Below are 27286 nucleotides of genomic sequence, written 5' to 3'. Positions count from 1 at the left end.
TTTACTGTTTTCACTATGCGGGGGAGGGTGCTTTGAATATTTATGCTACCACGCAAAACAAGATGGCGGACGATGCTCCGCTAGTCGACAGTGAAGAAACCCCGGACTTCTCTTACGATCCAAGGGGTTTAGCACCACGTTATAGCTTTGAGAAGCAACCGCCAAGGCCGAGCTCTCTGCCTGTTGAAAATGGCGGTAATATATTTTCTCCAAGACAAGAAACTCTCCCGGATTTAATAGCGGCAGTTTTCATCGTACATTTCGACACACGGAAAGGTGAGAGTTTCATATTCTGCTGATTTTACCGTGCGGGATAATCGTACTTTTAGTGTTGAATTTGAAAGACGTCTTGTAATAAACTATGATTTTGGCATTGGAATAAATACTCGCAACCCTTAAAGATAATAGATACCCATTTTGGGTTTTCCTCTCTCGATTTCGTCCGGGTGTTTCGTCGCGCAATTTATTTTCACGTCATTTGAAAAAAAAAGTGGCTTTTCATCTGGCGAGACAAGGTGCAACGTAGTTCACGGGTAAAAAATACAGATGTAGACATATGCTTATTTATTTACTGTTGATTAGGCTCAAGAATATCCTGTCATTCATTATTTACAGCGCAAGAGAGACTCTCTAATACCTGGGCGTTTTGCATGATAATTTAAAGTAGGCATATTCCTTGAATATGTGTGATTGACTTCGACATTGTATCATATGTGTTTTGACTGATAAATATTTAGACGCCTAATGACATTATAATAGTTGTTTTTCAGTCCAATATGATTTAAGTATGTCTTATAGGACATTTTAGTTGTATGAAGATATCGCTGGATTATTTTTTTCAAGTCCAAATAATTTGGTAAGCCCGTTAGGGCAAGAGAAAACATGCTCCAGCGATGTTTTACACAAAAATTCAAGAAGTTATTTATTATCCAACAATGATTTGGTTTTGCTCATACCTTAGTAATAGAATTCAATACCTTAGTAATAGACTACAATCTAATAAGAACCTTACGTAAAACAAATTAGTGGAAAAGTTAATATAAAATAATTGATAATCAAATAAATTAATTTGTTGACTTAGAACATAAGCCTTTTATAAAATATCTTGGGGAAATATCTTTTCCTATCCATAATACATCTAGTTTCATGAAGAAGTAAGAGCTTATGAATGTCTGAAAATCAGCCAAAAGGGGGGGCAAGTGGAGCAGACAATGATAAAGTTTGTTTTTGTCTTATTTTAGGCAATATAATAGAGTGGAAATACCCGAAAGATGCTGACCTCAGTGGTGTAGAATTCAAGGCATTGGTCAGTGGATCACATACCATAACACAGGACTTTGTGTAAGTTCCCCAAATCAAGCCAGGAAAAATGGGGGTCACATGAGCTGTGTGCAGTTATCCATGTAAAAATGTTATCATCCTAGTGATAGTGATGTTTCATTGCTTTTTCACGCCGTATTGGTCTTACCCATTTAAAAAAAATGAATGTCTCCAGATATTTCAAGACTAAAGACAATCTATATGGTTTGAGCTGTTACGAGAGAATATCAGTGGAAAATGTGGAGGAGCGAGGGTCGCGAATGAAGTCTGTTGGCATTCTGTGTGCAAGATATACATCTCTTCATGAACATATGCCATTTCTGGAAGATGAAGTAACGTAAGTGACACAAAACAGAGATTGACTTTTCCTATTCATAATACATCTAGTTGTGTTCACTAGTTTCACGGAGAAGTAAGAGCTTATGCATGTCTGAAAATCAGTCAAAAGGAAAGGCAAGTGTAGAAGACATTAAAGGAGCTGTTTAGTCTCCTTAACACTTATTTTCACATGTGAGTATCAAACATCTCTTCCTTCTCCATCTTTTTTTCTGTTCCTAGTTGAAACAGACCATAACAAATTAAATTTACAGTTAAGGCTAGTGTGCCAATGCGTAACCTTAAAGACCAGTCTTACTTATGCTAAACACGGCGGTAGGGGGTACATGGGCGTTGGCCTCCTCTACCCCCCAAAAATCAACATAAGGGGGCAATATTCCAAATACTTCCTTTATCTTACTGTAAAGAAGGTGAATAATTTTTGTGTTATATTAGTGATTTCAAATTTTTATATCTTATTTTTTTATTGGGGGGGAGGGAAGGAGCATGTCCTCTAAATGCGTAGCAGTTTCTTATTCAGAGTTGACCCCGTTAAGACTTCTGAGATGCATGAAAAGTATCAAAGAAAGACTTGATACTTATTCACATAGAACTGAACCCCGCTTCAACTTGCAACTCAAAATATGAAGTGCCCAGGGCACTAAACAAATATTTACTGTATTTAATCTGGCTCATGTTTATAACAAAACAAACAGGCAATTAACCATATTGATTTTCATGTTTTTCTGTTTCAGTAAACAATTAGACAACCCTGGCCATTATGGGGATCTAGAGGATTATTTTCACAGTTTTAAAAACTGCATTGTTAGAAACAATTTTGTACCATCACCACCACCAGAACATTTGCCTGGTTTAGAAGACGTTCCAATTTTAAAGGTAAGATAATGGAGAAAATGTTTAAAGAACCATTAGGTTCCCTTCTTCCTTTATGATTAAAAAGTCTCTATCAGCTGCCATTTTGTCATCATAGCAAAGTACTGAGTCTGGAAAAGCATCCATTTTAATTGGCTGATTTGAGAAAGCTTTGTGAAATTTTGAACTGAACTTAAACCACAGTAAAAAAATTTTTTAGAAAATTATTTTAGGATTTCCTAACATTATTTGTCTGTCAATATTGAATTAAAACAATAACAAAGTTGGATGAATAGGGCTAGGAACTTTGTGGTCTAGGAACTTCTAAGTCTAGGAACTTCCAAATCTAGGAACTTCTAAGTCTAGGAATGTCTAAGTCTAGGAACTTCTAAATCTAGGAACTTCAAAGTCTAGGAACTTCTAAGTGTAGGAACTTCTAAGTCTAGGAACTTCTAAATCTAGAAACTTCTAAATCTAGGAACTTCTAAGTCTAGGAACTTCAAAGTCTAGGAACTTGTAAGTCTAGGAACTTCTAAGTCTAGGAACTTCAAGGTCTAGGAACTTCAAAGTCTATGAACTTCTAAGTCTAGGAACTTCAGAGTCTATGAACATCTAAGTCTATGAACTTCTAAGCCTAGGAACTTCAATGTTTATGCACGTATAAGTCTAGGAACTTCTATCTTCTAAGTCTAGGCATTTTGCAGTCTTTGAACTTCTAAGTCTTAGCACTTCGTAGTCTAGGAACTTTGTAGTCTAGAATCATCTAAGTATCTAAGTCTAGGATTTTTGCAATCTGGGAATCTCGCAGTCTAGGAACTTCAAAGATTAGGAACTTAGGAAATTTCCATTCACAATTGAAATCCTCACAGTGCTATTAACCAAGTATTTAACAATTAATTTGTTGCTGTTATTTTATTTCTAGATAACTCACCCAGCTGGCTGTTTTCCTCAGTTTATAAATTTCTTTGGAGAAAAAATCTTTGTTCTTTGGAAGCTTGTACTGCTCCAGAAAAGAATATTATTTTTCTCTCCTCCTCCTGTTGGGGTTGCCTGTTATAGAGGTTTGTGATTATGAATATTCTTTTTGAACTTCTAAATTTATCATACTTTTTATCTCTCTCCCATATTTCAATATTTTGTACCAGGGGTAGAGCCCGGGGGGGGGGGGGGGGGGTACTCCACTTATTTTTGGGTAGGGGTGTGCTACAATTACATACGCTACTGCAGACCTTAAGTTAAAGATATATACCCTACCGCAGACCTTATTAAGTTAAATATATATATACCCTATTCCATACCCATACCTGGGGCATAGTGTGTGCGTCATCACTTGAAACACATAACGACGAAAAGAGAAAAAAAACTTTGAATGTGTAGTAAAGGGAAACCATAGCTGTTCTTTCAACGCAAGCATGGGGGACAAGTTTAGTGTTTCAAAAAAAGTAGGTTCAAAAGGACGCACGTTTAGGGTTCACAGTGAAAGAGGTCAGCTTGGGCATTTCCAACGCGGGCTTGTTGCACCACTCTGGCCCATACATGAGGAATTGAGATGGTAAGTACAATAACACTGATTCAGAGAAGCTTTGTAGTTAGGCCTGAGCTATTTCCACTCAAAAAATATAATTGGTGTCTCAAATGTGGCAAAATATTTTGAGAGAAATATCGCTAGGTTTAGGTCAAAACGTAGTTTGAAAACAACCCTGTTTATACGCTGATAGTACAATCGTATGAGATACTAAGGGATACGATTCGAGTTTATAACCTAATATCTTTATTTTTTCTCAGCTTTGTGGTGGGAAAACCCTCTGACGATTCCAAAAAGGAAGATGGAGGTTCCGTGGCAGAATATAAACCTGCCTGTGAAATAACACTTTTCTCTCCGCAATATTCCAAATGCAAGGCAGTCACGACGCGATATCAAATGACTTGGTTTAGGTTGTGAAATCAACATTGCAGATGCTTGGATTGACAATGCAAACAACAATGTCAAGCCTAATACTGATAACAAAATGTGATTTATAGTAACACTTGTCAAACAACTGTAGGTTATGTTTACACAAACTGATAATTGACTCTCCAGTACTATTGTCTACAAGGGTGGTCCAATCGTGATTAAAGCAGAAATTCACTGTCAATCAAATGGTGTTTAAATAAATTGTCTTTTTCGCTTAATGCAGCAATGTATGTATTGGGCAGCCATACTGACAACTTTGTCCACTCTACCAGAGACCTAGCAAGAAAAAAAAGATACCCTACCACATACCTGTATACCAATATGAGGGAGTACCCCCCTCCCCAGGAGTGTCCTCTAACAATAGCTAAGAATAGTCTGCTACTTTAAAACTCTTAAGAATGATTTGCAGGGGTAGGAATTCTAATAAGGGGGAGCTGAAAAAAAAGGACCAGGAAGGGGGAATTTTTGTTTCTTGTTCTCTAGTTTACTGAGCCTGTCTGCTAGCAAGTCATGGCATTCCATTTTTTGTTTCTTGTTCTCTAGTTTACTGTGCCTGTCTGCTAGCAAGTCATGGCATTCCGTTTTTTGTTTCTTGTTCTTTAGTTTACTGTGCCTGTCTGCTAGCAAGTCATGGCATTCCATTTTTTGTTTCTTGTTCTTTAGTTTACTGAGCCTGTCTGCTAGCAAGTCATGGCATTCCGTTTTTTGTTTCTCATTATCTAGTTTACTGTGCCTGTCTGCTAGCAAGTCATGGCATTCCATTTTTTGTTTCTTGTTCTCTAGTTTACTGAGCCTGTCTGCTAGCAAGTCATGGCATTCCATTTTTTGTTTCTTGTTCTTTAGTTTACTGAGCCTGTCTGCTAGCAAGTCATGGCATTCCGTTTTTTGTTTCTTGTTCTTTAGTTTACTGTGCCTGTCTGCTAGCAAGTCATGGCATTCCATTTTTTGTTTCTTGTTCTTTAGTTTACTGTGCCTGTCTGCTAGCAAGTCATGGCATTCCATTTTTTGTTTCTTGTTCTTTAGTTTACTGAGCCTGTCTGCTAGCAAGTCATGGCATTCCATTTTTTGTTTCTTGTTCTTTAGTTTACTGTGCCTGTCTGCTAGCAAGTCATGGCATTCCATTTTTTGTTTCTTGTTCTCTAGTTTACTGTGCCTGTCTGCTAGCAAGTCATGGCATTCCATTTTTTGTTTTTCATTATCTAGTTTACTGTGCCTGTCTGCTAACAAGTCATGGCATTCCGTTTTTTGTTTTTCATTATCTAGTTTACTGTGCCTGTCTGCTAGCAAGTCATGGCATTCCATTTTTTGTTTCCCATTATCTAGTTTACTCTGCCTGCCTACTAGCAAGTCGTGGCATTCCATTTTTTGTTTCTCATTATCTAGTTTACTGTGCCTGTCTGCTAACAAGTCATGGCATTCCATTTTTTGTTTCTTGTTCTCTAGTTTACTGTGCCTATCTGCTAACAAGTCATGGCATTCCGTTTTTTGTTTCTCATTATCTAGTTTACTGTGCATGTCTGCAAGCAAGTCTGCATTCCATTTTTTGTTTCTCATTACCTAGTTTACTGTGCCTGTCTGCAAACAAGTCGGCATTCCATTTTTTGTTTCTCATAATCTAGTTTACTGTGCCTGTCTGCTAACAAGTCATGGCATTCCATTTTTTGTTTCTCATTATCTAGTTTACTGTGCCTGTCTGCTTACAAGTCATGGCATTCCGTTTTTTGCTTCTCATTATCTAGTTTACTCTGCCTGTCTACTAGCAAGTCATGGCGTTTCATTTTTTGTTTCTTGTTCTTTAGTTTACTGTGCCTGCCTACTAGCAAGTCATGGCATTCCGTTTTTTGTTTCTTGTTCTTTAGTTTACTGTGCCTGCCTACTAGCAAGTCATGGCATTCCGTTTTTTGTTTCTTGTTCTTTAGTTTACTGTGCCTGTCTGCTAGCAAGTCATGGCATTCCGTTTTTTGTTTCTTCTTCTTTAGTTTACTGTGCCTGCCTGCTAACAAGTCATGTCATTCCGTTTTTTGTTTCTCATTATCTAGTTTACTGTGCCTGTCTGCTAACAAGTCATGGCATTCCATTTTTTGCTTCTCATTATCTAGTTTACTCTGCCTGCCTGCTAGCAAGTCATGGCGTTTCATTTTTTGTTTCTTGTTCTCTAGTTTACTGTGCCTGTTTGCTGGCAAGTCATGGCATTCCTTTTGGCTTTGAAACTGGTAGCAACCCACTGTTCTTCACAAATGTCTGCGACATGTCTGCTTTGCTTAATGAGCACAAGTACATAGCATGTAAGTATGGTTTCTCTCGCTTTCCTTCAACCTGAAACCACTGTGATATAGGGGTGCGGACTACCCAAAATCTACAGGAGCATGGCATATGTGCTACATACCCCTCTCCCTTAGGGTGCAGTTTCATTGCCTTTCTCCACTAGCTCGAAACCCTTTCCTTTCCCCCTTATCTCCCATCCCCACTTCTAAGACGCAGTTCCCCCTGTCCCTTAGGGTGGTTTACTTGTCCCTCTCCTCTAGTTCACAACCCCACTCCTCCCCCCTCGTTTGCCACCCCAGCTCCAGTCCCCTCATCCGTAGTGTCCCCATCCCCACCCCAAACTCCTGTTCTCATCCCTACTTGCAGGTACTACAGAAAAGATATTTGAGTCTAAAGAGAATGTATGGGACGTGTATGTTGATAACCAGAACATACGATGCAAACGACACCTGGTGTTCACAGCTCACGCCAATCATAAGGATCGGGAGAGGTTTGAGATGCTTGATATATACAGGTTAGTTCACACGCAACAAATATTTCTTTCTGTCATCTTCTGCATGCTTTTTTGACTGATCTCTATTCTCACCGACAGAGCAAAAAAATTTTCCCAAAATAATGTTTGGTTAACTTCGGTAAGCTTAAATTTTTGCATTCAAGCATATCAAAAAGTGTTTTTTTCTAATGGATTTGTCTTCGAGATATGAGGCTTGAAGTGCAATTTTCAAATGTTCTAGGTATGAATTCTCCTCTTTTTTTAAGGAGAAGTCGGGCTCAGATCAGAAATTAAGCCAACTGTGCTCGCTAATATCTAAATTTCATATCTTCTAAATTTCTTTAAAATTTGGAATTTTGGTCAGAGTAACTTCTTGTGTGCGGAATCTTGAGCTTATATATTGAGAATTGGAAAATTGCATGCCATTTTTTTGCTCTGTCATCCTCATCACAAAGTGCTTGTCCTGAGCCTCCCATATCGTGCAACTAGGAAGATTGTTCACAGCAACAAGCAATTTTACCCCAAATGAAGAAGTTTAAAACAGGATAAAATTAATTTGGAGTTGAAGGATACCAGCACCCTATAATAACTATAAAGCTAAAAATACAAGGGAATCAGATTACTGAGTTCAGTTGAAGGTTGACTAGATTACTGAGTTCATGTGGCTTTAAAAAGCAATGTCGAGTCCATGAGTTTGTTCTATTAGCACAACTGCAGGGGATTGCATACAACAAGGCGTTCTTTTGGAGTTTTCTGTACAAAGTGTGCAAGCCAATGTCTTTTTTTTTTATTTTCAGACGAGATCAGTTGATAACTGGAGGAGAGGTCGTCGATGATGAAAAAATGTACACACGGTGAGAATTTATTTAAAACCTTACAAATATAAACGCTATCAAAAGAAGAAAACACAATCTCTAAAAAGTTTCGATGTTTATTCCTAATCCATCGCACATCACATTTCAATGCAAATATTTTTGAAGAGAAGGGGTAATAACCTTCTTCCTTGAAGATACTCAAAGAGCACTCTTAAAGAGAAGAGAAAGGAGTCCCGCCCCCTACCCCCTACCCCTCCGTCGACTTTGTTCCGCCTCGTTCTCGCTCCTGTGACCTCGACGCCCTGGGTTCCAGAGGGTTAGATCCATGTTGTTAAAGGCGTATTTTTTTCTCTTTTTAAACTGTAACATTTTTATCACCCTAGGTATTTCGTTCATTTAAACAACACACTTTTCCAAGCGTTATTCGAAGTGGCGTCATCGGAGGACAGAATACTTACGCCTGAGGTGATACGCCGCGTGGGACTGGACCCGAAAGCTGACATTCATTTTTTAGCCGACCTTACTGAACTGTACGGGATCAATGTCCAAATACCGGAACCAACTTGCTGCCCTTTCTACGAACCTCACTAACTGATCAAAATATAAACTCATTGTACCAATATTATTTTTTATTCATAAGGTGGAGAGAATTTAGAAGTATCATTATCTAAATATACATGGGTCCCTCGCGTGATCACACTGTTGATCAGGGGCCGGTTCCTGAAAGGCCGATTACCTTAACCCCCGATCAGCGCCTAATCCCGGGTTAAAATTCGCTAATCGTAGGTCAGCTAACCGACGGATAACTCACCGTTCCCGAAAGCCAAGTAATCCCCCGAATTACTAACCCTGGATTAAACGAGTGAAAAACTGGTTTGAGGAGTAAAATTCACACAGGGTACCCAGTATATCAACAGAAAGCAACTTAAATTTACCTTTGGTGGTTTTATTTTCGCAGAAAAGCCCCAAAACACCTCTACATCACCTGTAATTACCTCCATTTCATGGCCAAAAAAGTGTCATTTGCAGGATTCGAGTTGGTGCGTGACACTAGCGAGACAGATTCATTTCAAGTACAAATTTCATGTAACTTTCTGTCTGTCTCAGCACAATTTTCAAGTCAGCATCGCAACGAAGGTCACATAATAAAGCGAAATGTTAGGATATTTGATCCCTACATTGTTTTGTGTAACGTCTTTTTTGTCGACAACTTTATTTTATAAGCTTTAGTTCTACTACAAAGTTTGGGAGGCCTGTGTTACGCCAACCAAACAGTTGGTTAGCGAGTTAACCCACCTCGCGAGGTTAGATTTTACCTCCAAACTGACCCAGAGTTAGCGCTAACCAGCGTTTCGGGAACGGAACTAATCTGGGGGTAAAAATTTAATCGTGGGTTAGGGTTAATTTAACCCTGGATTAGCGCAAATCGGCTTTTCAGGAACCGGCCCCAGTAGTCAAGGCATGCTCGAGGATCCAGCGTACTTTGCGGGCGCTCCCAAAGGTCATTACCCAGTGTTTTGGAACTCAAAATTGTTATAAACTTTTCCAGCGGCTCTTTTGCGGGGGTGACCTTTGGGAGCGCCCGCAAAGTACGCTGGATCCTCGAGCATGTATTGTAATAAAGCAAGCAGTGCAATTTAGCAATTGCTAGGAGGGTTAAATAATTTAAATTCTTGGCGCAAATAAATGCAATAGATAGCACTAAAGTGCAGAAACCTATATCTAATGAATGGACCCTTAGGCCAAGTAAAAATATACAAATGTTTTCCGTTCCCGCCCGCGTCATATTTTTGGGCGGCTTAAAAAATATTATTTGTTATTTCTAACTAAAAGATTATAAGCCTCTTATTTCGCCATTTTATCGACTTTGCGTCGTATTCGTCAGTGAATAAAACACTTGCTTCGTGAAGCAAGATGGCTTCTGTTTGCGTTTTGAGACGCATTCAAAATTCCCCTGTCTGAAAGGTCCTTTGGAAGACAATAATAAAAATTCAGGAAATAAGATAAAAACCCACCCGCTCGTTCTTTTTTTCTAGAAATCCGGACGGGAAACATTTGATTGCGAGGCTTGGTTTTCTAATGATGCAGTACTTAAGAAAGTACGCTTTTTTCTGGGGATATTTTTCTTTTCCTGGTAAAATAGACTTCTCCTCGCGAACGCCAGCCAAGAGAAATACCCAGAAAAGAGGCCTCTGCCAGCAGGGAAGGTCCTAATACAATATGGCATAAGAAGTTGGAACGCAAAGATAGCTCAGCGAAAACAAGGTGCTAGAAAAAATATGGGATGGGGGGGGGGGGGGGTCGAGTTTCCGCACGCTCTACGCCTTGGAACACTTGGATAACAGAAATAGAGAATTAAAATGGTTTCAGAATATTATATTTCAGAATATGTAGATAAACATAATTGTATTACTATCGCCATAGAGAGGTTTAATTTCTATTAATAAAATTCCTTACATTGCTTTAAATTGTATTGTGATTAATATTTGTTTATTATTATTTTTTGTGTTATTGTTTTATATCTGAACGCGGACAGTGAGCTTGAATGACCACTCATTATTTTCCCGGTCTATTTAAAGAATCATCAGATTCTGATTGACAAAGAATCCTTGTCAAAAAATCATGACAAGCAAAGGTTTTTTATTTACCGTTGGGTACCAGGCGAGATTAGAGTGTTTCTCATTCTTGTAGTATTTTATGGTACCAGTAAGCGCTTTCTTTAAGTGAAATCATCAACAATTTATAACAGCTTATTCAACCGGATCAATCCAAAATGGCCGACCGATAAACGAGAACCGAAAGAACCCTCTCAACTTCGCTGAAAGCGCGATTCTTATTCTTCAGAAATAAGAATTTTAGTTATCCAGTTTTGACGTGATTGGGAAGAAATATTTGTCCGATGATCTTCTTCAACTGTGTTGATTTGGGACGGATATTTTGACGTCAAAATATCGCCAAGGTCAAAATATCGTCATCTTTATTGCTGGGTCGACTTCCTGATCAACATTACCGTAAAATTGAAGGGACTTCTACCAAGGATGCCATACTCACGGTGAAAATGGAAATGACCGAATAGGAGGGGAATAACAGTTGAAAATGAACACAGAAGAATGTTGGAGATAGAACTATTGGGTTGAGAATTTCGACTGAATGAACGACTGAACGCTGATATCCCCATTGACTGGATGGGATTTCATAACTGCGTGAACTTCAAGAATACTGGGCTGGCCATTATTGGATTCATGTTTGTTTTTCCGCGTGTTTTGGGCTTAGCGGTGCGTGAATGTGAGGCGGACAAGTATACAAATGGCTGCAGCGTGCCGCTAGGAATGGAGGCTCCTTTTCAGAAACAATTCACGCCGTCATGCAACAAGCACGATATATGTTATGGATGTGTGAGTACCTCTAGTTGAAGTTGTAGAAAAGATGTGTACTTTGTGAAAATGTTACGCAGAGAAGCGCTGCTTAGAGGGGTGACTTCCCAGCATGCATTGCTCACTCAGCTCCGCAGCCTAGAAAGAAAATGTGTCAAAATGTTAGAGACCTAGTCAGCCATACGTTGTTTTTTACTCTTTACTGTGGAATCCGTTGTATCGCGACACGCATTTTCAAAAACGCGGATTTCTTTTGGTATTCTGTTCCGTCATTAAAACCATTCTGTGCCAATCAGAGTCTCGCTTTGTGCACTTCTATGGCTATCCTCTGGACGAAAACCAGACACTGTCGCGACAGAAAGGTAACTGCACTAGGCGAGAGATGGCAAGAATCTGATTGGCTTAGAATAATTTGACTGGCGGAACAGAATATCCCAAAAGACAAAAAACAAATCGATGTTTTGAAAATGCGGCGTCGCGATACAACGGATTGGACAGTAAATACAAGTTGCAGGCGCGTACACAGGGGGTGGTGCGCACCCCCTTTTGGCGGCCAAAAAAATCTATTAAGGAATACTATGCGTTTTTTATATGATATTTATGACTGCCTGACGCTTGTCCAAAATCAATTTTTCATGATTCATTGACTAAGTTCTAAAATCAGCCGATAGCAATTTACCCTGGGTACCAGAGTCTCGAGATTCGTTCGTTTACTATATGTGCCCTTTATTGACTACGAGGAGTAAAGCGGCGACTCGTTGTCGCCGCTTCGCGGCTCGTGGAGCTGGAGCCTCTGGTGCCGCGCGACCAGTACAAAACAAGATGGCGGCCACAGTAAAAAAAAAGGGTAAGGCCAGCGAACAGGCTTCTCCATCTCTGACCTTTGGCTTTTTGTCACAGGGTCATCACTACAACTGGACACGTGACCTATGCGATGATGCCTTTCTCTCAGACATGAAGAACACGTGCAAAGAGCGTCGTCATCACGTGCGTCATCGGCGATTCGTCAGCGCGCTGCTGGAGGTCTGGTACTTCTTTCAGGGACTAAGCAAGGAAGAGAGGCGCTGTAACCTCGTGGCGGAAATGTATTACAAAGCTGTGCGAACGTTCGGAAAGCCAAATTTTGAAGTGAGAGAAAACCAGTACTGCAATAACACTTGTGCCGATAAACACGGGAGTCCTTACATGGATCTACCGAAATTACCGAATTTGTGACAGTCTAAGGGGAATTTTCCCAGAGAGAATCGTGCCATGAAGGGGAAAATGAAAGAGAACAATTTATAAGACATGTCAATCATTGGCATCCTGGTTTCTTTCTACATTATCTAAAAGAGCCTGAGGTGGGAACCCTGTGATAATCGTTAAAATCGTTAAAATCTGGGTCGATTTTTCGATTTGGCGGCCAACAAAACGTTTTCGTGTCGGTTTATGTCATGTGCAGTTCCTGGATGTTCTGGTTTTAGAAGGAATGTCCTTTGAGGGCCCTCTAGTACCCAGGGGGGATGGGGTATAGAGCGATTATAGATAGATAGATAGGTTTATTCAAAAACTTTGCAACCCGAAGGTTGAATTACGTTATTTTACAATAGTCAAAAACTTTAAAAATCTAAAAATCTAAAATATGAATCTAAAATTACAGGCTTGATCAAATCTATACTGCGTTGATTAAACATCTAGTCGTAAAATTTAGTGGAGGCATTGAACATTAAAAAACTTTTTGCAAAACGTTGCGTGTTGACTTTGATGGCAAAGACCCAAAGATTAATGAGGCAGCGCTCAAAGGGCCTGGGACGGACAGGGTATTTTGGTGCGCGCCTCGCCCCTCCATTCTAGAGAGTGGGTACTAGTCTGTGATCGATCAATGATGTAAACCAAAAGCTACGAAATACTTGTTGTTTAGTAGATTACGCCGATTTTCAGTAAGCTGAAGTTTATTTCATAAAACCTAAGGAAGGAATGGGGGAGGGGCTGGTACTAAGCCAACTATGTTATCGTTATCTAAGCCCTACAATAGATCTATGCTGCTTTTAGCGATGACGTTTTAAGAAAAGGCTAGAAATCAGGATTTTGAACAGGATCCAGCAAAAGATGTTTGTAGAGTCCAGTCGAGCTAAATACAAAAAGGTTTGGCTAAAAATACAAAAATGCTTTGACTCCGATAAAAACAGACGGGGTTATTGTAGGCAAAATAGATTTTAACCCTAAGGGATGGCACTTTTTGGGCGTTGTCAGCAGAAATTCTTACCCCTATTAAAGATATGGCAAATTGGGTGTAGTCGAAGAAATTTATAGCCCTAAGAGATAGCAGAGTCGAAAAAAAAATACGTTAAACATCTCCTTAGGAATAGCAGTTGGTCAAATTTTACCCAAAGAGATAGCATAATCGGAAAAATCCTTCATCACCCCCTAAGGGATGGCAGTTGGTCGAAATCTTATACCCTGAAAGTGGGAAATCAAAAGGTGACGTCATAAAAAATGTGGCCGCACCGCTAAGACGCCTGGGAACGAGGCTGATTTCCCCTACCTTTAGTTTTCAATTAAAAAATAACATTATATAGACTTTATGCTAATGGTCATACAGTCGTAGTCCTAACAAGAACATCCGGGATCTGCGGCAAGATCTCAACAGGTGTCGCTTCGTCATTTGGGTTCCCTGTGGTGATGGATTTATATGAGATACCCTTGGTGATGCGAGCCTCGATATCGGAAGTAGCTTTGTGGAGTTCTTTGCGCAGGGTTCTGTTAATGCAAAAATGCAGGGGTGAATCACGTGATTATACCGTATTTTTGAAGAAGAGAAACGTGGAAGAAAAGACAACGGGTGATAATGATAGGATGGTGTTAATGTTGACATAGTAGAAGAAGAAGTATGCTGATGCGTGGAAGTAAAGACAACGGGTGATAATGATAGGATGGTGTTAATGTTGACATAGTAGAAGAAGAAATATGCTGATGCGTGGAAGAAAAGACAACGGGTGATAATGATAGGATGGTGTTAATGTTGACATAGTAGAAGAAGAAGTATACTGATGCGTGGAAGTAAAGACAACGGGTGATAATGATAGGATGGTGTTAATGTTGACATAGTAGAAGAAGAAATATGCCGATGCGTGGAAGAAAAGACAACGGGCGATAATGATAGGATGGTGTTAATGTTGACATAGTAGAAGAAGAAGTATGCTGATGCGTGGAAGAAAAGACAACGGGTGATAATGATAGGATGGTGTTAATGTTGACATAGTACAAGAAGAGATATACTGATGCGTGGAAGTAAAGACAACGGGTGATAATGATAGGATGGTGTTAATGTTGACATCAAGTACAAGAAGAAATATGCTGATGCGTGGAAGAAAAGACAACAGGTGATAATGATAGGATGGTGTTAATGTTGACATAGTACAAGAAGAGATATACTGATGCGTGGAAGTAAAGACAACGGGTGATAATGATAGGATGGTGTTAATGTTGACATAGTAGAAGAAGAAGTATACTGATGCGTGGAAGAAAAGACAACGGGTGATAATGATAGGATGATGTTAATGTTGACATAGTAGAAGAAGAAATATTCCGATGCGTGGAAGAAAAGACAACGGGTGATAATGGTAGGATGGTGTTAATGTTGACATAGTAGAAGAAGAAATATGCTGATGCGTGGAAGTAAAGACAACGGGTGATAATGATAGGATGGTGTTAATGTTGACATAGTAGAAGAAGAAATATGCTGATGCGTGGACGAAAAGACAACGGGTGATAATGATAGGATGGTGTTAATGTTGACATAGTACAAGAAGAAGTATACTGATGCGTGGAAGAAAAGACAACGGGTGATAATGATAGGATGATGTTAATGTTGACATAGTAGAAGAAGAAATATGCTGATGCGTGGAAGAAAAGACAACGGGTGATAATGATAGGATGGTGTTAATGTTGACATAGTAGGAGAAGAAATATGCCGATGCGTGGAAGTAAAGACAACGGGTGATAATGATAGGATGGTGTTAATGTTGACATAGTAGAAGAAGAAATATGCCGATGCGTGGAAGTAAAGACAACGGGTGATAATGATAGGATGGTGTTAATGTTGACATAGTAGAAGAAGAAGTATACTGATGCGTGGAAGTAAAGACAACGGGTGATAATGATAGGATGGTGTTAATGTTGACATCAAGTAGAAGAAGAAGTATGCTGATGCGTGGAAGAAAAGACAACGGGTGATAATGATAGGATGGTGTTAATGTTGACATAGTAGAAGAAGAGATATACTGATGCGTGGAAGTAAAGACAACGGGTGATAATGATAGGATGGTGTTAATGTTGACATAGTAGGAGAAGAAATATGCTGATGCGTGGAAGAAAAGACAACGGGTGATAATGATAGGATGGTGTTAATGTTGACATAGTACAAGAAGAGATATACTGATGCGTGGAAGTAAAGACAACGGGTGATAATGATAGGATGGTGTTAATGTTGACATCAAGTAGAAGAAGAAATATGCTGATGCGTGGAAGAAAAGACAACGGGTGATAATGATAGGATGGTGTTAATGTTGACATAGTAGAAGAAGAGATATACTGATGCGTGGAAGAAAAGACAACGGGTGATGATGATAAGATGGTGTTAATGTTGACATCAAGTAGAAGAAGAGATATGCTGATGCGTGGAAGTAAAGACAACGGGTGATAATGATAGGATGGTGTTAATGTTGACATAGTAGAAGAAGAAGTATACTGATGCGTGGAAGTAAAGACAACGGGTGATAATGATAGGATGGTGTTAATGTTGACATAGTAGAAGAAGAAATATGCCGATGCGTGGAAGAAAAGACAACGGGCGATAATGATAGGATGGTGTTAATGTTGACATAGTAGAAGAAGAAGTATGCTGATGCGTGGAAGAAAAGACAACGGGTGATAATGATAGGATGGTGTTAATGTTGACATAGTACAAGAAGAGATATACTGATGCGTGGAAGTAAAGACAACGGGTGATAATGATAGGATGGTGTTAATGTTGACATCAAGTACAAGAAGAAATATGCTGATGCGTGGAAGAAAAGACAACAGGTGATAATGATAGGATGGTGTTAATGTTGACATAGTACAAGAAGAGATATACTGATGCGTGGAAGTAAAGACAACGGGTGATAATGATAGGATGGTGTTAATGTTGACATAGTAGAAGAAGAAGTATACTGATGCGTGGAAGAAAAGACAACGGGTGATAATGATAGGATGATGTTAATGTTGACATAGTAGAAGAAGAAATATTCCGATGCGTGGAAGAAAAGACAACGGGTGATAATGGTAGGATGGTGTTAATGTTGACATAGTAGAAGAAGAAATATGCTGATGCGTGGAAGTAAAGACAACGGGTGATAATGATAGGATGGTGTTAATGTTGACATAGTAGAAGAAGAAATATGCTGATGCGTGGACGAAAAGACAACGGGTGATAATGATAGGATGGTGTTAATGTTGACATAGTACAAGAAGAAGTATACTGATGCGTGGAAGAAAAGACAACGGGTGATAATGATAGGATGATGTTAATGTTGACATAGTAGAAGAAGAAATATGCTGATGCGTGGAAGAAAAGACAACGGGTGATAATGATAGGATGGTGTTAATGTTGACATAGTAGGAGAAGAAATATGCCGATGCGTGGAAGTAAAGACAACGGGTGATAATGATAGGATGGTGTTAATGTTGACATAGTAGAAGAAGAAATATGCCGATGCGTGGAAGTAAAGACAACGGGTGATAATGATAGGATGGTGTTAATGTTGACATAGTAGAAGAAGAAGTATACTGATGCGTGGAAGTAAAGACAACGGGTGATAATGATAGGATGGTGTTAATGTTGACATAGTAGGAGAAGAAATATGCTGATGCGTGGAAGAAAAGACAACGGGTGATAATGATAGGATGGTGTTAATGTTGACATAGTACAAAAAGAGATATACTGATGCGTGGAAGTAAAGACAACGGGTGATAATGATAGGATGGTGTTAATGTTGACATCAAGTAGAAGAAGAAATATGCTGATGCGTGGAAGAAAAGACAACGGGTGATAATGATAGGATGGTGTTAATGTTGACATAGTAGAAGAAGAAATATGCCGATGCGTGGAAGAAAAGACAACGGGCGATAATGATAGGATGGTGTTAATGTTGACATAGTAGAAGAAGAAGTATGCTGATGCGTGGAAGAAAAGACAACGGGTGATAATGATAGGATGGTGTTAATGTTGACATAGTAGAAGAAGAGATATGCTGATGCGTGGAAGTAAAGACAACGGGTGATAATGATAGGATGGTGTTAATGTTGACATAGTAGAAGAAGAAGTATACTGATGCGTGGAAGTAAAGACAACGGGTGATAATGATAGGATGGTGTTAATGTTGACATAGTAGAAGAAGAAATATGCCGATGCGTGGAAGAAAAGACAACGGGCGATAATGATAGGATGGTGTTAATGTTGACATAGTAGAAGAAGAAGTATGCTGATGCGTGGAAGAAAAGACAACGGGTGATAATGATAGGATGGTGTTAATGTTGACATAGTACAAGAAGAGATATACTGATGCGTGGAAGTAAAGACAACGGGTGATAATGATAGGATGGTGTTAATGTTGACATCAAGTACAAGAAGAAATATGCTGATGCGTGGAAGAAAAGACAACAGGTGATAATGATAGGATGGTGTTAATGTTGACATAGTACAAGAAGAGATATACTGATGCGTGGAAGTAAAGACAACGGGTGATAATGATAGGATGGTGTTAATGTTGACATAGTAGAAGAAGAAGTATACTGATGCGTGGAAGAAAAGACAACGGGTGATAATGATAGGATGATGTTAATGTTGACATAGTAGAAGAAGAAATATTCCGATGCGTGGAAGAAAAGACAACGGGTGATAATGGTAGGATGGTGTTAATGTTGACATAGTAGAAGAAGAAATATGCTGATGCGTGGAAGTAAAGACAACGGGTGATAATGATAGGATGGTGTTAATGTTGACATAGTAGAAGAAGAAATATGCTGATGCGTGGACGAAAAGACAACGGGTGATAATGATAGGATGGTGTTAATGTTGACATAGTACAAGAAGAGATATACTGATGCGTGGAAGAAAAGACAACGGGTGATAATGATAGGATGATGTTAATGTTGACATAGTAGAAGAAGAAATATGCTGATGCGTGGAAGAAAAGACAACGGGTGATAATGATAGGATGGTGTTAATGTTGACATAGTAGGAGAGGAAATATGCCGATGCGTGGAAGTAAAGACAACGGGTGATAATGATAGGATGGTGTTAATGTTGACATAGTAGAAGAAGAAATATGCCGATGCGTGGAAGTAAAGACAACGGGTGATAATGATAGGATGGTGTTAATGTTGACATAGTAGAAGAAGAAGTATACTGATGCGTGGAAGAAAAGACAACGGGTGATAATGATAGGATGGTGTTAATGTTGACATAGTACAAGAAGAGATATACTGATGCGTGGAAGTAAAGACAACGGGTGATAATGATAGGATGGTGTTAATGTTGACATCAAGTAGAAGAAGAAATATGCTGATGCGTGGAAGAAAAGACAACGGGTGATAATGATAGGATGGTGTTAATGTTGACATAGTACAAGAAGAGATATACTGATGCGTGGAAGAAAAGACAACGGGTGATGATGATAAGATGGTGTTAATGTTGACATCAAGTAGAAGAAGAGATATGCTGATGCGTGGAAGTAAAGACAACGGGTGATAATGATAGGATGGTGTTGATGTTGACATAGTAGAAGAAGAAGTATACTGATGCGTGGAAGTAAAGACAACGGGTGATAATGATAGGATGGTGTTAATGTTGACATAGTAGAAGAAGAAATATGCCGATGCGTGGAAGAAAAGACAACGGGCGATAATGATAGGATGGTGTTAATGTTGACATAGTAGAAGAAGAAGTATGCTGATGCGTGGAAGAAAAGACAACGGGTGATAATGATAGGATGGTGTTAATGTTGACATAGTACAAGAAGAGATATACTGATGCGTGGAAGTAAAGACAACGGGTGATAATGATAGGATGGTGTTAATGTTGACATCAAGTACAAGAAGAAATATGCTGATGCGTGGAAGAAAAGACAACAGGTGATAATGATAGGATGGTGTTAATGTTGACATAGTACAAGAAGAGATATACTGATGCGTGGAAGTAAAGACAACGGGTGATAATGATAGGATGGTGTTAATGTTGACATAGTAGAAGAAGAAGTATACTGATGCGTGGAAGAAAAGACAACGGGTGATAATGATAGGATGATGTTAATGTTGACATAGTAGGAGAAGAAATATTCCGATGCGTGGAAGAAAAGACAACGGGTGATAATGGTAGGATGGTGTTAATGTTGACATAGTAGAAGAAGAAATATGCTGATGCGTGGAAGTAAAGACAACGGGTGATAATGATAGGATGGTGTTAATGTTGACATCAAGTAGAAGAAGAAATATGCTGATGCGTGGAAGAAAAGACAACGGGTGATAATGATAGGATGGTGTTAATGTTGACATAGTAGAAGAAGAGATATACTGATGCGTGGAAGAAAAGACAACGGGTGATGATGATAAGATGGTGTTAATGTTGACATCAAGTAGAAGAAGAGATATGCTGATGCGTGGAAGTAAAGACAACGGGTGATAATGATAGGATGGTGTTAATGTTGACATAGTAGAAGAAGAAGTATACTGATGCGTGGAAGTAAAGACAACGGGTGATAATGATAGGATGGTGTTAATGTTGACATAGTAGAAGAAGAAATATGCCGATGCGTGGAAGAAAAGACAACGGGCGATAATGATAGGATGGTGTTAATGTTGACATAGTAGAAGAAGAAGTATGCTGATGCGTGGAAGAAAAGACAACGGGTGATAATGATAGGATGGTGTTAATGTTGACATAGTAGAAGAAGAGATATACTGATGCGTGGAAGTAAAGACAACGGGTGATAATGATAGGATGGTGTTAATGTTGACATCAAGTACAAGAAGAAATATGCTGATGCGTGGAAGAAAAGACAACAGGTGATAATGATAGGATGGTGTTAATGTTGACATAGTACAAGAAGAGATATACTGATGCGTGGAAGTAAAGACAACGGGTGATAATGATAGGATGGTGTTAATGTTGACATAGTAGAAGAAGAAGTATACTGATGCGTGGAAGAAAAAACAACGGGTGATAATGATAGGATGATGTTAATGTTGACATAGTAGAAGAAGAAATATTCCGATGCGTGGAAGAAAAGACAACGGGTGATAATGGTAGGATGGTGTTAATGTTGACATAGTAGAAGAAGAAATATGCTGATGCGTGGAAGTAAAGACAACGGGTGATAATGATAGGATGGTGTTAATGTTGACATAGTAGAAGAAGAAATATGCTGATGCGTGGACGAAAAGACAACGGGTGATAATAATAGGATGGTGTTAATGTTGACATAGTACAAGAAGAAGTATACTGATGCGTGGAAGAAAAGACAACGGGTGATAATGATAGGATGATGTTAATGTTGACATAGTAGAAGAAGAAATATGCTGATGCGTGGAAGAAAAGACAACGGGTGATAATGATAGGATGGTGTTAATGTTGACATAGTAGGAGAAGAAATATGCCGATGCGTGGAAGTAAAGACAACGGGTGATAATGATAGGATGGTGTTAATGTTGACATAGTAGAAGAAGAAATATGCCGATGCGTGGAAGTAAAGACAACGGGTGATAATGATAGGATGGTGTTAATGTTGACATAGTAGAAGAAGAAGTATACTGATGCGTGGAAGTAAAGACAACGGGTGATAATGATAGGATGGTGTTAATGTTGACATAGTAGGAGAAGAAATATGCTGATGCGTGGAAGAAAAGACAACGGGTGATAATGATAGGATGGTGTTAATGTTGACATAGTACAAGAAGAGATATACTGATGCGTGGAAGTAAAGACAACGGGTGATAATGATAGGATGGTGTTAATGTTGACATCAAGTAGAAGAAGAAATATGCTGATGCGTGGAAGAAAAGACAACGGGTGATAATGATAGGATGGTGTTAATGTTGACATAGTAGAAGAAGAGATATACTGATGCGTGGAAGAAAAGACAACGGGTGATGATGATAAGATGGTGTTAATGTTGACATCAAGTAGAAGAAGAGATATGCTGATGCGTGGAAGTAAAGACAACGGGTGATAATGATAGGATGGTGTTAATGTTGACATAGTAGAAGAAGAAGTATACTGATGCGTGGAAGTAAAGACAACGGGTGATAATGATAGGATGGTGTTAATGTTGACATAGTAGAAGAAGAAATATGCCGATGCGTGGAAGAAAAGACAACGGGCGATAATGATAGGATGGTGTTAATGTTGACATAGTAGAAGAAGAAGTATGCTGATGCGTGGAAGAAAAGACAACGGGTGATAATGATAGGATGGTGTTAATGTTGACATAATACAAGAAGAGATATACTGATGCGTGGAAGTAAAGACAACGGGTGATAATGATAGGATGGTGTTAATGTTGACATCAAGTACAAGAAGAAATATGCTGATGCGTGGAAGAAAAGACAACAGGTGATAATGATAGGATGGTGTTAATGTTGACATAGTACAAGAAGAGATATACTGATGCGTGGAAGTAAAGACAACGGGTGATAATGATAGGATGGTGTTAATGTTGACATAGTAGAAGAAGAAGTATACTGATGCGTGGAAGAAAAGACAACGGGTGATAATGATAGGATGATGTTAATGTTGACATAGTAGGAGAAGAAATATTCCGATGCGTGGAAGAAAAGACAACGGGTGATAATGGTAGGATGGTGTTAATGTTGACATAGTAGAAGAAGAAATATGCTGATGCGTGGAAGTAAAGACAACGGGTGATAATGATAGGATGGTGTTAATGTTGACATAGTAGAAGAAGAAATATGCTGATGCGTGGACGAAAAGACAACGGGTGATAATGATAGGATGGTGTTAATGTTGACATAGTAGAAGAAGAAGTATACTGATGCGTGGAAGAAAAGACAACAGGTGATAATGATAGGATGATGTTAATGTTGACATAGTAGAAGAAGAAATATGCTGATGCGTGGAAAAGACAACGGGTGATAATGATAGGATGGTGTTAATGTTGACATAGTAGGAGAAGAAATATGCCGATGCGTGGAAGTAAAGACAACGGGTGATAATGATAGGATGGTGTTAATGTTGACATAGTAGAAGAAGAAATATGCCGATGCGTGGAAGTAAAGACAACGGGTGATAATGATAGGATGGTGTTAATGTTGACATAGTAGAAGAAGAAGTATACTGATGCGTGGAAGTAAAGACAACGGGTGATAATGATAGGATGGTGTTAATGTTGACATAGTAGAAGAAGAAGTATGCTGATGCGTGGAAGAAAATACAACGGGTGGTAATGATAGGATGGTGTTAATGTTGACATAGTACAAGAAGAGATATACTGATGCGTGGAAGTAAAGACAACGGGTGATAATGATAGGATGGTGTTAATGTTGACATCAAGTACAAGAAGAAATATGCTGATGCGTGGAAGAAAAGACAACAGGTGATAATGATAGGATGGTGTTAATGTTGACATAGTACAAGAAGAGATATACTGATGCGTGGAAGTAAAGACAACGAGTGATAATGATAGGATGGTGTTAATGTTGACATAGTAGAAGAAGAAGTATACTGATGCGTGGAAGAAAAGACAACGGGTGATAATGATAGGATGGTGTTAATGTTGACATAGTACAAGAAGAGATATACTGATGCGTGGAAGTAAAGACAACGGGTGATAATGATAGGATGGTGTTAATGTTGACATCAAGTAGAAGAAGAAATATGCTGATGCGTGGAAGAAAAGACAACGGGTGATAATGATAGGATGGTGTTAATGTTGACATAGTAGAAGAAGAGATATACTGATGCGTGGAAGAAAAGACAACGGGTGATGATGATAAGATGGTGTTAATGTTGACATCAAGTAGAAGAAGAGATATGCTGATGCGTGGAAGTAAAGACAACGGGTGATAATGATAGGATGGTGTTAATGTTGACATAGTAGAAGAAGAAGTATACTGATGCGTGGAAGTAAAGACAACGGGTGATAATGATAGGATGGTGTTAATGTTGACATAGTAGAAGAAGAAGTATGCTGATGCGTGGAAGAAAAGACAACGGGTGATAATGATAGGATGGTGTTAATGTTGACATAGTACAAGAAGAGATATACTGATGCGTGGAAGTAAAGACAACGGGTGATAATGATAGGATGGTGTTAATGTTGACATCAAGTACAAGAAGAAATATGCTGATGCGTGGAAGAAAAGACAACAGGTGATAATGATAGGATGGTGTTAATGTTGACATAGTACAAGAAGAGATATACTGATGCGTGGAAGTAAAGACAACGGGTGATAATGATAGGATGGTGTTAATGTTGACATAGTAGAAGAAGAAGTATACTGATGCGTGGAAGAAAAGACAACGGGTGATAATGATAGGATGATGTTAATGTTGACATAGTAGAAGAAGAAATATTCCGATGCGTGGAAGAAAAGACAACGGGTGATAATGGTAGGATGGTGTTAATGTTGACATAGTAGAAGAAGAAATATGCTGATGCGTGGAAGTAAAGACAACGGGTGATAATGATAGGATGGTGTTAATGTTGACATAGTAGAAGAAGAAACATGCTGATGCGTGGACAAAAAGACAACGGGTGATAATGATAGGATGGTGTTAATGTTGACATAGTAGAAGAAGAAGTATACTGATGCGTGGAAGAAAAGACAACGGGTGATAATGATAGGATGATGTTAATGTTGACATAGTAGAAGAAGAAATATGCTGATGCGTGGAAGAAAAGACAACGGGTGATAATGATAGGATGGTGTTAATGTTGACATAGTAGGAGAAGAAATATGCCGATGCGTGGAAGTAAAGACAACGGGTGATAATGATAGGATGGTGTTAATGTTGACATAGTAGAAGAAGAAATATGCCGATGCGTGGAAGTAAAGACAACGGGTGATAATGATAGGATGGTGTTAATGTTGACATAGTAGAAGAAGAAGTATACTGATGCGTGGAAGTAAAGACAACGGGTGATAATGATAGGATGGTGTTAATGTTGACATCAAGTAGAAGAAGAAGTATGCTGATGCGTGGAAGAAAAGACAACGGGTGATAATGATAGGATGGTGTTAATGTTGACATAGTAGAAGAAGAGATATACTGATGCGTGGAAGTAAAGACAACGGGTGATAATGATAGGATGGTGTTAATGTTGACATAGTAGGAGAAGAAATATGCTGATGCGTGGAAGAAAAGACAACGGGTGATAATGATAGGATGGTGTTAATGTTGACATAGTACAAGAAGAGATATACTGATGCGTGGAAGTAAAGACAACGGGTGATAATGATAGGATGGTGTTAATGTTGACATCAAGTAGAAGAAGAAATATGCTGATGCGTGGAAGAAAAGACAACGGGTGATAATGATAGGATGGTGTTAATGTTGACATAGTAGAAGAAGAGATATACTGATGCGTGGAAGAAAAGACAACGGGTGATGATGATAAGATGGTGTTAATGTTGACATCAAGTAGAAGAAGAGATATGCTGATGCGTGGAAGTAAAGACAACGGGTGATAATGATAGGATGGTGTTAATGTTGACATAGTAGAAGAAGAAGTATACTGATGCGTGGAAGTAAAGACAACGGGTGATAATGATAGGATGGTGTTAATGTTGACATAGTAGAAGAAGAAATATGCCGATGCGTGGAAGAAAAGACAACGGGTGATAATGATAGGATGGTGTTAATGTTGACATAGTAGAAGAAGAGATATACTGATGCGTGGAAGTAAAGACAACGGGTGATAATGATAGGATGGTGTTAATGTTGACATAGTAGAAGAAGAAATATGCTGATGCGTGGACGAAAAGACAACGGGTGATAATGATAGGATGGTGTTAATGTTGACATAGTAGAAGAAGAAGTATACTGATGCGTGGAAGAAAAGACAACGGGTGATAATGATAGGATGATGTTAATGTTGACATAGTAGAAGAAGAAATATGCTGATGCGTGGAAGAAAAGACAACGGGTGATAATGATAGGATGGTGTTAATGTTGACATAGTAGGAGAAGAAATATGCCGATGCGTGGAAGTAAAGACAACGGGTGATAATGATAGGATGGTGTTAATGTTGACATAGTAGAAGAAGAAATATGCCGATGCGTGGAAGTAAAGACAACGGGTGATAATGATAGGATGGTGTTAATGTTGACATAGTAGAAGAAGAAGTATACTGATGCGTGGAAGTAAAGACAACGGGTGATAATGATAGGATGGTGTTAATGTTGACATCAAGTAGAAGAAGAAGTATGCTGATGCGTGGAAGAAAAGACAACGGGTGATAATGATAGGATGGTGTTAATGTTGACATAGTAGAAGAAGAGATATACTGATGCGTGGAAGTAAAGACAACGGGTGATAATGATAGGATGGTGTTAATGTTGACATAGTAGGAGAAGAAATATGCTGATGCGTGGAAGAAAAGACAACGGGTGATAATGATAGGATGGTGTTAATGTTGACATAGTACAAGAAGAGATATACTGATGCGTGGAAGTAAAGACAACGGGTGATAATGATAGGATGGTGTTAATGTTGACATCAAGTAGAAGAAGAAATATGCTGATGCGTGGAAGAAAAGACAACGGGTGATAATGATAGGATGGTGTTAATGTTGACATAGTAGAAGAAGAGATATACTGATGCTTGGAAGAAAAGACAACGGGTGATGATGATAAGATGGTGTTAATGCTGACATCAAGTAGAAGAAGAGATATGCTGATGCGTGGAAGTAAAGACAACGGGTGATAATGATAGGATGGTGTTAATGTTGACATAGTAGAAGAAGAAGTATACTGATGCGTGGAAGTAAAGACAACGGGTGATAATGATAGGATGGTGTTAATGTTGACATAGTAGAAGAAGAAATATGCCGATGCGTGGAAGAAAAGACAACGGGCGATAATGATAGGATGGTGTTAATGTTGACATAGTAGAAGAAGAAGTATGCTGATGCGTGGAAGAAAAGACAACGGGTGATAATGATAGGATGGTGTTAATGTTGACATAGTACAAGAAGAGATATACTGATGCGTGGAAGTAAAGACAACGGGTGATAATGATAGGATGGTGTTAATGTTGACATCAAGTACAAGAAGAAATATGCTGATGCGTGGAAGAAAAGACAACAGGTGATAATGATAGGATGGTGTTAATGTTGACATAGTACAAGAAGAGATATACTGATGCGTGGAAGTAAAGACAACGGGTGATAATGATAGGATGGTGTTAATGTTGACATAGTAGAAGAAGAAGTATACTGATGCGTGGAAGAAAAGACAACGGGTGATAATGATAGGATGATGTTAATGTTGACATAGTAGAAGAAGAAATATTCCGATGCGTGGAAGAAAAGACAACGGGTGATAATGGTAGGATGGTGTTAATGTTGACATAGTAGAAGAAGAAATATGCTGATGCGTGGAAGTAAAGACAACGGGTGATAATGATAGGATGGTGTTAATGTTGACATAGTAGAAGAAGAAATATGCTGATGCGTGGACGAAAAGACAACGGGTGATAATGATAGGATGGTGTTAATGTTGACATAGTAGAAGAAGAAGTATACTGATGCGTGGAAGAAAAGACAACGGGTGATAATGATAGGATGATGTTAATGTTGACATAGTAGAAGAAGAAATATGCTGATGCGTGGAAGAAAA

General features: G+C 38.9%; 3 protein-coding genes across 4 annotated transcripts in view; 2 read left to right on the top strand and 1 right to left on the bottom strand.

Moving 5' to 3' along the window:
• Nucleotides 1-6: 6 nt before the first annotated feature.
• LOC5501454 (DENN domain-containing protein 11-like) lies at nt 7-10503 on the top strand. 2 transcript variants are annotated; one of them, XR_007306259.1, is made up of 10 exons: nt 7-276; nt 1242-1341; nt 1496-1657; nt 2391-2532; nt 3431-3569; nt 6622-6747; nt 7094-7241; nt 8018-8074; nt 8419-8745; nt 9487-10503. XR_007306259.1 is itself a non-coding variant. In XM_048720718.1 (9 exons), exons 1-9 carry the CDS (start codon nt 63-65, stop codon nt 8624-8626), a joined length of 1296 nt encoding a protein of 431 aa, XP_048576675.1. In that variant the 5' UTR covers nt 7-62; the 3' UTR covers nt 8627-10503. The 2 variants fall into 2 exon arrangements, 1 of the variants encoding a protein (XP_048576675.1); XM_048720718.1 differs by having other exon boundaries at nt 8419-10503.
• Nucleotides 10504-10736: 233 nt separating this feature from the next.
• On the top strand, nt 10737-13134 carry LOC5501456 (conodipine-P1). The gene is made up of 2 exons (XM_001622690.3): nt 10737-11430; nt 12310-13134. Exons 1-2 carry the CDS (start codon nt 11221-11223, stop codon nt 12622-12624), a joined length of 525 nt encoding a protein of 174 aa, XP_001622740.2. The 5' UTR covers nt 10737-11220; the 3' UTR covers nt 12625-13134.
• LOC116618007 overlaps nt 12931-27286 on the bottom strand; it is a 32013-nt gene continuing 17657 nt past the window's right edge. The window contains exon 4 of the mRNA XM_032381225.2: nt 12931-14148. Within this exon, the coding sequence (XP_032237116.2) occupies nt 13983-14148 (166 nt within the window). The 3' untranslated portion in view covers nt 12931-13982. The remainder of the gene's footprint in view (nt 14149-27286) is intronic.

This window comes from Nematostella vectensis, chromosome 13 (genome assembly GCF_932526225.1).
Source record: "Nematostella vectensis chromosome 13, jaNemVect1.1, whole genome shotgun sequence".
Taxonomy (NCBI): domain Eukaryota; kingdom Metazoa; phylum Cnidaria; class Anthozoa; order Actiniaria; family Edwardsiidae; genus Nematostella; species Nematostella vectensis.
The sequence above is the reverse complement of the archived record's forward strand: the minus strand, read 5'-3'. Positions and strand labels throughout refer to the sequence as shown.

Coding starts and splice junctions, on each gene's coding strand:
- LOC5501454 (XM_048720718.1), top strand. CDS start 63: ATGGCGGACGATGCTCCGCTAGTCGACAGTGAAGAAACCCCGGACTTC. Junction 6,748..7,093: donor TGAGCACAAGTACATAGCAT/GTAAGTATGGTT, acceptor CCCTACTTGCAG/GTACTACAGAAAAGATATTT. Junction 7,242..8,017: donor GAGATGCTTGATATATACAG/GTTAGTTCACAC, acceptor TTTTATTTTCAG/ACGAGATCAGTTGATAACTG.
- LOC5501456 (XM_001622690.3), top strand. CDS start 11,221: ATGGGATTTCATAACTGCGTGAACTTCAAGAATACTGGGCTGGCCATT. Junction 11,431..12,309: donor ACGATATATGTTATGGATGT/GTGAGTACCTCT, acceptor TTTTTGTCACAG/GGTCATCACTACAACTGGAC.